Source organism: Panthera uncia, chromosome A2 (assembly GCF_023721935.1).
Source record: "Panthera uncia isolate 11264 chromosome A2, Puncia_PCG_1.0, whole genome shotgun sequence".
Lineage (NCBI taxonomy): Eukaryota > Metazoa > Chordata > Mammalia > Carnivora > Felidae > Panthera > Panthera uncia.
The window spans coordinates 6,078,315-6,090,408 of NC_064816.1; the positions used below are offsets into that span (position 1 = coordinate 6,078,315).

Genomic DNA, 12,094 nt, shown 5'->3' on the forward strand with positions numbered 1-12,094 from the left:
TTTTCTTTTCTTTTCTTTTCTTTTCTTTTCTTTTCTTTTCTTTTCTTTTCTTTTATTATTTTCTGCACAGTAAAGGAAATAATCAACAAAACTAAAAGGCAACCAATGGAATAGAAGAAGATATTTGCAAATGACATATTGGATAAAGGGTTAGTAACCAAAATCTATAAAGAACTTACCAACACAACACCCCAAAAAACAAATAACCCAGTGAAGAAATGGGCAAAAGACATGAACAGACACCTTTTGAAAGAAGAAATCCAGATGGCTAACAGACACATGAAAAGATGTTGAATGTCACTCATCATCAGGGAAATACAAATCAAAACCACAATGAGATACCATCTCACACCTGTCAGAGTGGCTAAAATTAACAATTCAGAAAACAACAGATGTTGGCAAGGATGTGGAGAAAGGGGAACACTTTTGCATGACTGGTGTGAATGCAAACTGGTGCAGCTACTCTGGAAAACAGTATGGAGGTTACTAAAAAAAAAAAAAATAGAACTACCCTATAACCCAGCAATTGTACTACTAGGTATTTATCCAAAGGATTTTTTTTTTTTTTTTGGAATTTTGGATATTTTATTTTTATTTTTATTTATTTATTTATTTATTTTAATATATGAAATTTATTGTCAAATTGGTTTCCATACAACACCCAGTGCTCATCCCAAAAGGTGCCCTCCTCAATACCCATCTCCCACCCTCCCCTCCCTCCCACCCCCCATAAACCCTCAGTTTGTTCTCAGTTTTTAACAGTCTCTTATGCTTTAGCTCTCTCCCACTCTAACCTCTTTTTTTTTTCCTTCCCCTCCCCCATGGGTTTCTGTTAAGTTTCTCAGGATCCACATAAGAGTGAAACCATATGGTATCTGTCTTTCTCTGTATGGCTTATTTCACTTAGCATCACACTCTCCAGTTCCATCCACGTTGCTACAAAAGGCCATATTTCATTTTTTTCTCATTGCCACGTAGTATTCCATTGTGTATATAAACCACAATTTCTTTATCCATTCATCAGTTGATGGACATTTAGGCTCTTTCCATAATTTGGCTATTGTTGAGAGTGCTGCTAAGTAGGCTCCAGGCTCTGAACCATCAGCCCAGAGCCCAACGCGGGGCTCGAACTCATAGACCACGAGATCGTGACCTGAGCTGAAGTCAGACGCTCAACCAACTGAGCCACCCAGGCGCCCCTATCCAAAGGATATTTTATTATTTTTCTTGCATGAATTCCTAGGAGTGGAAAGGCTGGGCAGGTGTACGTGACCTTTAAAGATGCATCCAAGCTATTTCTCACTATTTGAGAGTTCCGGTTGTTCCTCATCTTCACCAACAATTATTATAGTCAGTCTTTTTAATTTTAGCCACCCTGTGTGTCACAATACCTCATTATGACTTTCATTTACATTTCCCTAATGACTAATGTTGTTTTAAAGAAGGAAAAAGTTGGGGTGCCTGGGTGGCTCATTTGGTTAAGTGTCCAACTTCAGTTCAGGTCAGGTCCTGTGGTTCATGACTTTGAGCCCCACATTGGGCCCTGTGCTGGCAGCTCAGACTCTGGAGTCTGCTTCAGATTCTGTGTCTCCCTCTCTCTGCTCCTCCTCCACTCGTGCTCTGTCTCTTTAACTCTCTCAAGAATAAATAATAAAAAAACATTAAAAAAAAAAGGAAAAAGCAAGCCACACACAGACTGGGAGAAAAAAATCACAAAACATATTCCCAGCAAATAACATGTATTTATAAAATATAAAGAATTCTTACAACCCAATGATAAAAAGACAAGCAACCCTTCCTTACTTACCAGGAAACAGCAGATTAGGCATGTGATGAGTACCAGGAGTCCCGCCAAGCAAATGAGGATGATGGCCCAGAAGGGGAGGTCTGGGGAGACAAGGGCTGGTGTTAGCCTCCTCCTGTCATTTCCCAGGGCTCCTGCCATCCCTGCATTGTGCCTAACAGTTCCTGACATGCCTTGGCCACCTTTCATCATCATCTATGACTCTGGGTACATGGGTCTCTTTGACCAGGTACAGCATCAAGACATTCCCTCCCCAATCTGGGTTGGAGCTTCTTTGAGGCTTACCTGAATTCTCAGTCAAGACATCATTTCTGTTGGGAGAATACCCTGGAAGTGAATGAAATGGAGAATGCACATGAGTTTGTTTTATGCTTTTTAAATAAAACTTTTCAAATGCACAGAAACATAGAATATCATGAACATACATCACCTAGGTTTAACAATGCATATCTCACCCGATTAAAACATTATTTCATCCAATGTATAAATTATCAGCACTCACCACCCTTGCTTCATATTTTCACTGAAATGTTGAAGTAGGAATTATGATGTTGACCCATTTTTCTCTAAAAAGGCTACCTAATCCAAGGCTATTATCACACTACAGGGGTGTAATTAATTAAATCAAATTCATACCAGTGGACAAGGAGGACCGAAATTGGGCTGAGCCGTCTTATGATAGTTTGGGGGAGAATGGGTCATCCTAGTTGGTAAGCCCAAGGGATCTAAATTTGTAAATTCCCAAATGCTCTCTTCTCTGCCTACAAACACATTCACCCCCTTCTCCTTTACCAAGTTGCTTTATACCCACTTTCCAGGATTCACCTTCAGTGTAATTTCCTCCAGGAAGGCTTCTCTGATCACCACTCCCAAGTATGAATTATTTCACATTAAATAATTTATAATTTTCAATTGCCTATTCTTGTTATTGCCAACTGCAACATAAACCCCATGAGGGTAGGGACACATAGTACCCACTGGGCATGGGGGCAGGTTTCAGGCCCCCCTAGTATACACCCTCTCCCTAGCCAATTTCTTATAGATGTGCTGTCCAATATGGAGCAGCTACAAGTGGCTTCTTAAAAATAATTTTAATTTTTCTTTTTTTTCTTTTTTCCAACAAACCACAAGAGACTCTTAATGAGAGAACAAACTGAGGGTTGAAGGAGGGAGGTGGCTGGGAGATAAGTTAGATGGGTAATGGCTATTAAGAAGGGCACTTGTAATAAGGACTGGCTATTGTATGTAAGTGATGAATCACTGAATTCTACTTCTGAAACCAATACTGCACTGTATGTTAACTAAAATAAAAAAATAATTTTAATTAAATAAAATTAAAAATATGGTATCTTGGTAACATTAAAACTCGGTAACTGTAAAAGCCAGTCACATTAGCCAGACTTCAAGTACTCAATGGTCACATATGTCTGCTGTACTAGACAGCACACATATAGAACAATCCATCATTGCAGAAAGTTCTGCATGGTGCTGATCTAGAGCAAAACTTGGCAAATGACAGCCCGTGGGCCATGTCAGGTCCATTGGCTGTTTTCATACAGCCTGTCAGGAAGAAAAGAGGTCCATCCCCTATGTCCGTCAAGGCTGGCTCACACACAGCTTGGAGCCAGAGGCCCTTACTGACTGTCTTGCCAAGTGACTTCAGTACAGAGATGAGAGAATTCCAGAGAAGGGAAGTGACCAGCCTGAAGTCACAGAGCTATCTCCGAGAGAGCAAGTATCTCCAATATCCCATGGGGTGTCCTTTCCTCTCCTTCGATGGTGGATAAAGCCTGGGAGACTATGCCATTTCCTGGCAGCCTAAAAAAAGTTCAATGCTCCAGAAAAAGTTCAGGTCTCCAGATTCCCAGGAAGAGCCCCATGTGTGGAAGTTGGAACCCTCCACTCCTGCCCCAATGACCAGGATGCCTTACCATCCACAAGGACACTGTTTCTGTCCAGGGTAAAATTCTGCAGCTGGGTACCATTTCGGGTCAGCCTCAAGAACTCCTCATAGATGGCAATTTTGTCCAGTCTCCGAGCCAATGGTGAAAAGTTACAGATGGAGTCCACCCCAGTGTGGTTGCTGTCGGGGACAGACCTGGAAGGGCAAAAGGGATGAACAAGGGTATCTTGAATTCTACCCTGCTTCTAGAAGGAAGTCATGTCCAAAAGGACTTTCTGCAATGATACAAACATTTGCGCCTAAATATCAAAATACAGTCATTATTAGACCCATGTTGCTGTTGAACACTTAAAGTATGGTACTATGGGTGAGTAACTGAATATCTCATTTAATTTAATTTAATGAATTAATAAATAAATAGCCACGGGGAGAACACATTTGAAACATTTGGACTAAGGACTTCCAAAACTGCATAAAATCATTGAGAATACTGGCAAGAATGGCCAAAATCAACCTTTTCATTAACCAAAGGTTTGCAATAATCTGAGGATCATTTAGTTGAGGAAAAAAATGGCTGAATCTTGGTAAAAGGAGCAAGCTACATGGCATTGGAACTTGCATTATTTCCAGGCTGCTCTCACAATATCCCTAGACGCTTTGAAAACCAGCAGTATGAGAACCATGGTAGCTGTGAAAACCAGCAGCCTAGTAGCCATAATGTGTTTGGAATTCCCAAAAACAACCCATTCCCACTGACTTTTCAATATTTGACCTGTCTGGAGATTCCTTTTAGAAAGCCCCATTTTCAAGATTTGACTTTATTTGATTCCGAACTTTTTCGGTCAGGGAAGCCTATTCTCAGGGCACTTGCCCAAAACAATCAGTGATTATTGTTTAACATGGCAGCTGCCTGAGGAAGCAGTAACAGTTGAGGTAGGCAAGAGGTGAGCCAAAAAGTTTTTAAGAAGTAGGGAATGAGATGTCCCTGAGGGGTTTTGAAAAGCTCCAATATGTTTGTGGGGATCTAGAAAGTCACAAGTGTGTGGGGTTGTGTGAATACCTAGGAAATATTTGAGTAGGCCTTAATCTCTCACCTCTAGCTAAAAGGCTAGCTTAATATCTTAAAAAATTGTCAGTGAAATAGAGCATATTAATAAAGGACAAATGCCACCCAATCTCAAACACATCCAAAAGGAGAATATGAGAAAATACAACATCCTTTATGATTAAAAAAAAAAACAACAACAACAAACTAGGAATAGAAAGTAAAGTTGCTCAACCTGAAAAATAGCATCTGTGAAAAACTCACAGATAAAATCATACTCAATGGTGAAAGACTGAAAGTTTTCCCCTAAGATTGGGGACAAGACAGTGTTGTCTTCCTTCATTTCATGTCCTATTTACATTTTAATAGATGTAATTCTAATAAAATAATCAGGCAAGAAAAAGAAATGATAAAAATTCAGATGGAAAGGAAAGATGTAGAATTATCTCTATTTGCAGATGACATGTTATTAAATATAGAAAATCCTAATACACACTCACAGACACAGACACACATAGCTGAAAACTATTAGTTCAGCATGAATGTAGGATATAAGACCAATGTACAAAAATCATTGTATTTATATACACTAGCAATTAACATTCTTTAAAAAATTTTTTTAATGTTTATTTATTTTTGAGAGAGAGACAGAGTGAGTGGGGGAGGGCACAGAGAGAGGGAGACACAGAATCCAAAGCAGGCCCCAGGCTCCAAGCCATCAGCACAACCCATGAGCTGTGAGATCATGACCCAAGCCCAAGTCAGATGCTCAACGAACTGAGCCACTCAGGCGCCCCTAGCAATTAACATTCTTAAAAATGAAATAAAACAATTCCATTTATAACAGCATCAAAGAACAAAATACAAAACATGTAGGAATAAATTTAACAAAAACATTGTGAGATTTGTACATTGAAAACTATAAAACATGTTGAAAGAAATTTTAAAATACCTAAATACATGGAAACGTATCCCATGTTCATAGACTGAGGATTTATTATTGTTGAAATGTCAATACTCCCCAAACTGATCTACAGATAAAATGCAATCCCTATCAGAATCCCAGCTGACTCTTTTACAGAAATTAATAAGCTGATTCTAAAACCCATATGGGGTTGCAAGGGACCTCAAATAGGTAAATCAATATGGAGAAAGTACAAAGTTGGAGAACTCGATTTCCCAATTTCAAAACTTATACCAAGCTACAGTAATAAAAACAGTTGCCACTAGTATAAGGATAGACATATAGATCAGTGGGATAGAATTCAGAATCCATAAAAAACTCATGCAATCATGGACATTGATTTTCAACAAGGTTGCCAAGATAATAGGGAATGAATAGTCTATTTAACAAATGGTACTGATGGGGCACCTGGGTGGCTCAGTCGGTTGAGTGCCTAACTTCGGCTCAGGTCATAATCTCAAGGTTTGTGGGTTCGAGCCCCACCTCGGGCTCTGTGCTGACAGCTCAGAGCCTGGAGCCTGCTTTGGATTCTGTGTCTCCCTCTCTCTGCCCCTCCCCCGCTCGCATTCTGTCTCTCTCTGTTCTCAAAAATGAATAAATGTTAAAAAAATTTTAACATATGGTACTAAGACAACTAGATATCCACATACAAAAGAATGAAATTGGACCCGTACCTCACAACATATACAAAAATTAATTCAAAATAAATCAAATGCCTAAATGTAAGAGATAATGATACAATCCTTAGAAGAAAACCTAGGTGTAAATAAATCTTTGTGAATTTGGATTAGACAATGGTTTTTTGGATATGGGACTAAAATCACAAACAACCAAAGAAAACATTGATAAATTGAGAGTCATCAAAATTAAGAATGATTGTGTTTCTTTTTTTTTTTTTTTTAATTTTTTTTTTTTTTAACGTTTATTTATTTTGGGGACAGAGAGAGACAGAGCATGAACGGGGGAGGGGCAGAGAGAGAGGGAGACACAGAATCGGAAACAGTCTCCAGGCTCTGAGCCATCAGCCCAGAGCCCGACGCGGGGCTCGAACTCACGGACCGCGAGATCGTGACCTGAGCTGAAGTCGGACGCCCAACCGACTGAGCCACCCAGGTGCCCCAGAATGATTGTGTTTCAAAGGGTAGTACTTAGAAGGTGAAAAGGCAACCTACTAAAATGGAAGAACATATTTGCAAATCATATGTCTGATAAGGGTGTAGTATCCAGAACACACAAAGAACAATTATAACTCAACAATTAGAAAGAAAATCAATGCAAAACTGGGTAAAGGACCTGAATAGACATTTCTGCAAAGAAGGTACAGAAATGACCCATAGTACATGAAAAATTGCTCCACATCACTAATCACTAGGAAAATGCAAATCAAAACCACAGTGAGATACCACTTCACATCCACTAGGATGATTAGAGTAAAAAAAGGATAATAACAATTGTTGGTGAAGACCTGGATAATTTGGAACCCTCATACATTGCTTGTGGGGATGGCAAATGGTAGAGCCTCTTGGGCAAACAGTTCAGTAGTTCCTCAAAAGTTAACATGAAATTAACACATGACTCTACAAGACCAGTCCTATGTATATGCCCAAAAGAACTTCAAACTCAAACTGATGCAAAGACTTACACAAGTTTTTCATTATTCGTAATAGGGTCCAGGGTCATTATTCATAATAGGCAAAGGGGGAGACAACCCAATGTCCATCAGTGAATGGATGGATAAATGAAAAGTGGCATATCCATACAACAGAACATTGTTCAGTCACAGAGGAAGGAATAGAGTACCTATCCATGCTACAACATGGATCAACCCTGAAAACAGGATGCTCAGTGAAAGAAGTCAGTCACAGAAGACCACATAGTGTATTGATCCATTTAAATGGAATGTTCAGAATAGGCAAATCCAGAGAGACAGAAAGTAGATTATTGTTTGCTAGGGGATGGGGCTGAGGGAAGAATAGGTAGCAGCTGCTAATGGGGACGGGACTTTTTTTTTTTAAACATCCTACCATTAGAGAGTGGGATGGTTGTACCACTCTATAAATATACCACTAAACTGTATACTTCAAAAGGGTGCATTTTATAGATGAATCATATCTCAAGAGATGTATAAACAATTTCGATTGCCTCATGTGATTAGTGGCTATACTACTGAGTAACCCAGTTAGACTGCTGGATTCTAAGTCATCTGGTTCTACCCACCCCCATCTTCTATGGATCCCGACTCCAACGGATGATTTCTTAAAAAAAAATTCTTTTTAATGTTTTAATTATTTTTGAAGGAGAGAGAGACAGAGCCTGAGCAGGGGAAGAGCAGAGAGAGAGGGAGACACAGAATTCGAAGCAGGCTCCAGGCTCTGAGCTGTCAGCACAGAGCCTGATATGGGGCTTGAGCTCACGAACTGTGAGATCATGACCTGAGCTGAAGTCGGATGCTTAACTGAGCCACCCAGGTGCCCCTCCAGCAGCTGATTTCTTAAGGCATTCATTGATGCTACACTCCATATTCCATGGCTCCCAGCACCAGGCACCTCCATGTCTACTGAGGTCTACACTGGCTCTCTTGAGTTTCTAAGCCAGTTGGCGTCATTGGTTTAGGAACAAGCTGGTTTTTAGGTAACAGTTTTATGCTCGTAGGGCTATCTTCCATAAGAACTAGAAACTGAGACCATGACATGGGGATACTTTTACTTAAAGGACCGCGGGAGTCTCCAGAGTGATTAGGTCCCGAGTTGGAACTCACCTGAATGCTAAAACTTGACAGTCAGAGAAATAACTCTTCATGCTGCTGTTTCGGAAGAGCTGGTTGAGCTGAAAAACAGGGTGATGTTCCCTTGGTCAGAATTCTAGGCCCAGTGGCATCAGAGAATTTTTAGCCACTGAGCATACTTCCCCATCTACTTTTTATTATCTCAACAAATACTAGCCCAGGTATGTGCACCAAAGGACATCCCATTCCAGGGTGTGACTTAGCTATATGATCCTAGAGTAGCTACTGAACCTCTCTGTGCCTGTTTCTTTATTTGTAAATGGGCAAAAGAACCTGTCTGGATGAATTGTCACAAAAAATCACCCTCTGACTACCCATCAGTCTGTCTCTACATGGGACACAAACCCATTCTCACCGCATTCTCGATACTTCTCTTGTTCCGCTGGTGTTTGGTGGTGTTGGGCTGGGATAAGTCTTGGGAATAGAGTAGGTTGGTGACAGTGAAATTCAGCTGGAAGTGCTGAGAGGTGGGACTGCTTGTTGGTTTGTCTGTTGGTAGATGAGCTGTTGACTCCACTTCTATAATAAAAAGAAGGTATAGAGGTCCCCAACAGGTGAAGATTTAAGCAAAGAAGTCATTCCAGCTAGTCTAATTATTCTTGGCAATGTGACCTGAGTTGGATTCTGAAAGGTGGGATACATAAGATCTCCATCTACCTGGCCACTTTGAATCCATTGATCTGTCTATCCATCCAACCCTTCCTTAAGCATTATGAGAGCTCACTAGCATGTGGGGAAGATGAGACTGGGCTTCTCTGGCGCACAGATGGCAAGTGTAGGTGCCGATCACCTCAGGGGACATCTGTCATACCCCTTTGTTGACCTAGGTTCCTAATGTGTCTTGCTGCCTCTGGTTTTCTCCCCCTCCCAATCCACTCTCTACACAGAACTCAGAAGATGAGCTTTCTAAAGCAGAACTCTGTGTTGTGTTCTTCTGCAAACCATCCCAATACCCAAGAAAGTCCCTGCCTGCATCTATAGCCTTACCTATCACTTCTCTCATGCCAAAGTGTTTGCTCTAGTGACACCAAACTCCTTACAGTCTCCCCAAATATTTTATCTTCTAGGTTATAAACACAGCTAGCTCAACTCCCCACCTCTTCCCATTGGCTAGGCTATGTTCGCCATCACATCTCAGTTTTTCAATAACTTCCTCCAGAAAACTTTCCAAGATGGGCCATGTGTCTCTCCTTGTGAGTGCCCACAGGCTCTTTAAATTACCTGGTTACAGCAGTTAGCACAGTGAATCATCAGCATCTATTTACTTTCATGACATATTCGTTGAATGAATGCATGAATGAGTCCTTCAGTCAATCAGTACATGACTCATAACTGGAGGGCCTAAGAAGGACACGCAGGATACTCCACACTTTGGGTTAGAAATATCTACATGTAAAAATGACTGTCCCCTTGGGTGCAGTTGCTGCATGTTTTCTTTCCTCCTCCTGTTGGGATGACCCGTTGCCATGGTCCATCAACATGGGCCTCCAGAAAGACCCCCTTTCCCCTCCAGAGCCTCCATCCATTCCACTGCTACAGAGAAGCCCCATTCCTCCTCAAAGCCCCATTTCTTCAAGCCATGAAACCAACCCCACAATCTCACACCTGTCACATGCAAATCCGCCAGCTGATAGGTGGCACCAAGCCAGTGGGATGAGACATTCAGGGTCTTGTCTAGAAAGACTTGCTTCACCATACTGGGGTCCACATTGGAAGAGAACAGAGCCTTGATGGTGACCAACATGGAGTCCAACCTAGGGACAGAGACCATGGAACTTAGCCAGCACCCAACACCAGTAGTGTCTCCTGAGTTCCTGTTTTATACAGCCAAAGACCTACAGGCAAGAAGTAAGAAATTACCTGGCTTCCTCTTCCCTCAGGCTAGAGAAGAGACCCTGACCAAAAATACAAGGTTTCTAGGAGTTGGGAATAGAACAAATAACTATAAAATTAACGAACATCTATTGAGCACCTCTAGGAAGTGAATACACATTCCCTCACCATCACCCCAGTGGAAGGTATTATTATAATTATCCCCATCTTAAAGCCAAAGGAACTGAAGTTTGGAAACACTCAATGTTGGCACTGTGTCCCATGATTGTCCTGCTCCCCAGTGTAGATGTCTCAGTTCCTCTACCCATCCCTCGGAGACTTGGGTTAAAATCCAACTTGGGCAATTCTTGGGCTATTCACTGTTTCTCTGAGCCTCAGCTTCCCCTCTGAACAAACAAGCTGCCAGCTCAGCCAGTGCTGCCAACCTCCTCAACTTACGTCAAGTTGGTGACCAGGCAGGAGCGGAAAATGTCTTGTAGCTGGCTGCCTCTGTAGAGTTTGGTGACCTAGAATAAAGGGTAAGATGGAGATCTCCTGGGGCTGGCAGGAGCTCCTGGAGTCATGGAAGGAACACAGGCTTTGGGACAAAGGAGATGTGAGTTCAAATCCTGGCTCTGCCCCTTAACTCACTGTGTGATCTTGGGCACACCACTCCCCTTTCTGAGCCTTAGTGTGCCCATCTGGGAAGGGGGGAAGGCAATCAGAGCACCACCTTTGGAAACTGAGAGAACCCAGAACACATTAGGTAAAGTGAGGAGTTGAAACACTTAATGGATGTGAGTCAGACAGAGGAATGGTGGGGGGGGGGGAGGGGAGGGCAAGGAGAGACAGGAAAGATGAGAGAGATGTCACCTTGTCCTGGATGTCTCTCAGCAGGGTTGTGTACTCCAAGGATACAGGGTCTGAGTTGCTGAGGTTCCAGTTGAGGATGCGGAAATTCAGCTGATACTCATTCTGAATAGATAAATTCTGGGGTGCGTAGCCTGGAGCCAATGATAGGAAGAGAAGAGAGGTGGAGACTCTTACCCTTTCAAACAGAGAGAGGCCTGATGACTGCTGTCAGAATCAGCCAAATTCAGGCCCACATGCCCACATCGGTTCCTAGTGGAAAGTCACCCCAAAGAGGGGGAAAACTGGAATTTTCCAGTGATTCTCCTGAGCTGAGCTTTTCTGCTTGTGCTTAGGCAGTTCTGGCTTCCTGGAATATTTTCAATCCTCTTTTTCTGGAAATCTCCTACTCATGTTTCAGGACCTCGATGAGATGAGACTCCAGGAGAGCAGGGACCCATCTGTCTTGTTCTTGCCATGTCCCCATACCTACTACAGTGCTGGGTACATAATATCCTCTTCCAAGAAGCCCTCCTTGACTTGCTCCTCCTGTGTGCTTCCACGGCACCCTGTTAATAACAGTGTCCCTGCCTTGTTTGTGTGTCCCTAGATAACATTCATTCTCTTGATTATTAGTTTTCAGGGAGAGAACCTGCGAGTTCCGTCTCTGTATCCAGCACATGGCTTGGGACAGAATGGTATTGTCTATGCATCTGTTGAATGCGTAAATGTGAACTACAGTGGATCCCCCAATATGGGGGCTGAGATACTCATCTCCCATTTGTTCACTCATTTACTCACTCATTGGGGATGACAATGTACTGACACATAAAGAACTGAGGGTATATCGCCAGACTATGAGACCTTAATTTCATAGAGTTGGATAATTAAATAATTGTGATAACGTGTGATAAGTTGGTGCCCATCTAGGG

General features: G+C 41.9%; 1 protein-coding gene across 1 annotated transcript in view; it reads right to left on the reverse strand.

The window, feature by feature from the left end:
• LOC125930535 (mucin-16-like) overlaps positions 1–12,094 on the reverse strand; it is a 75,866-nt gene that overhangs the window by 1,469 nt on the left and 62,303 nt on the right. The window contains 8 exon segments of the mRNA XM_049642364.1: positions 1,808–1,887; positions 2,090–2,131; positions 3,736–3,902; positions 8,475–8,542; positions 8,857–9,020; positions 10,107–10,255; positions 10,773–10,840; positions 11,187–11,317. Of these exon segments, the coding sequence (XP_049498321.1) occupies positions 1,808–1,887; positions 2,090–2,131; positions 3,736–3,902; positions 8,475–8,542; positions 8,857–9,020; positions 10,107–10,255; positions 10,773–10,840; positions 11,187–11,317 (869 nt within the window).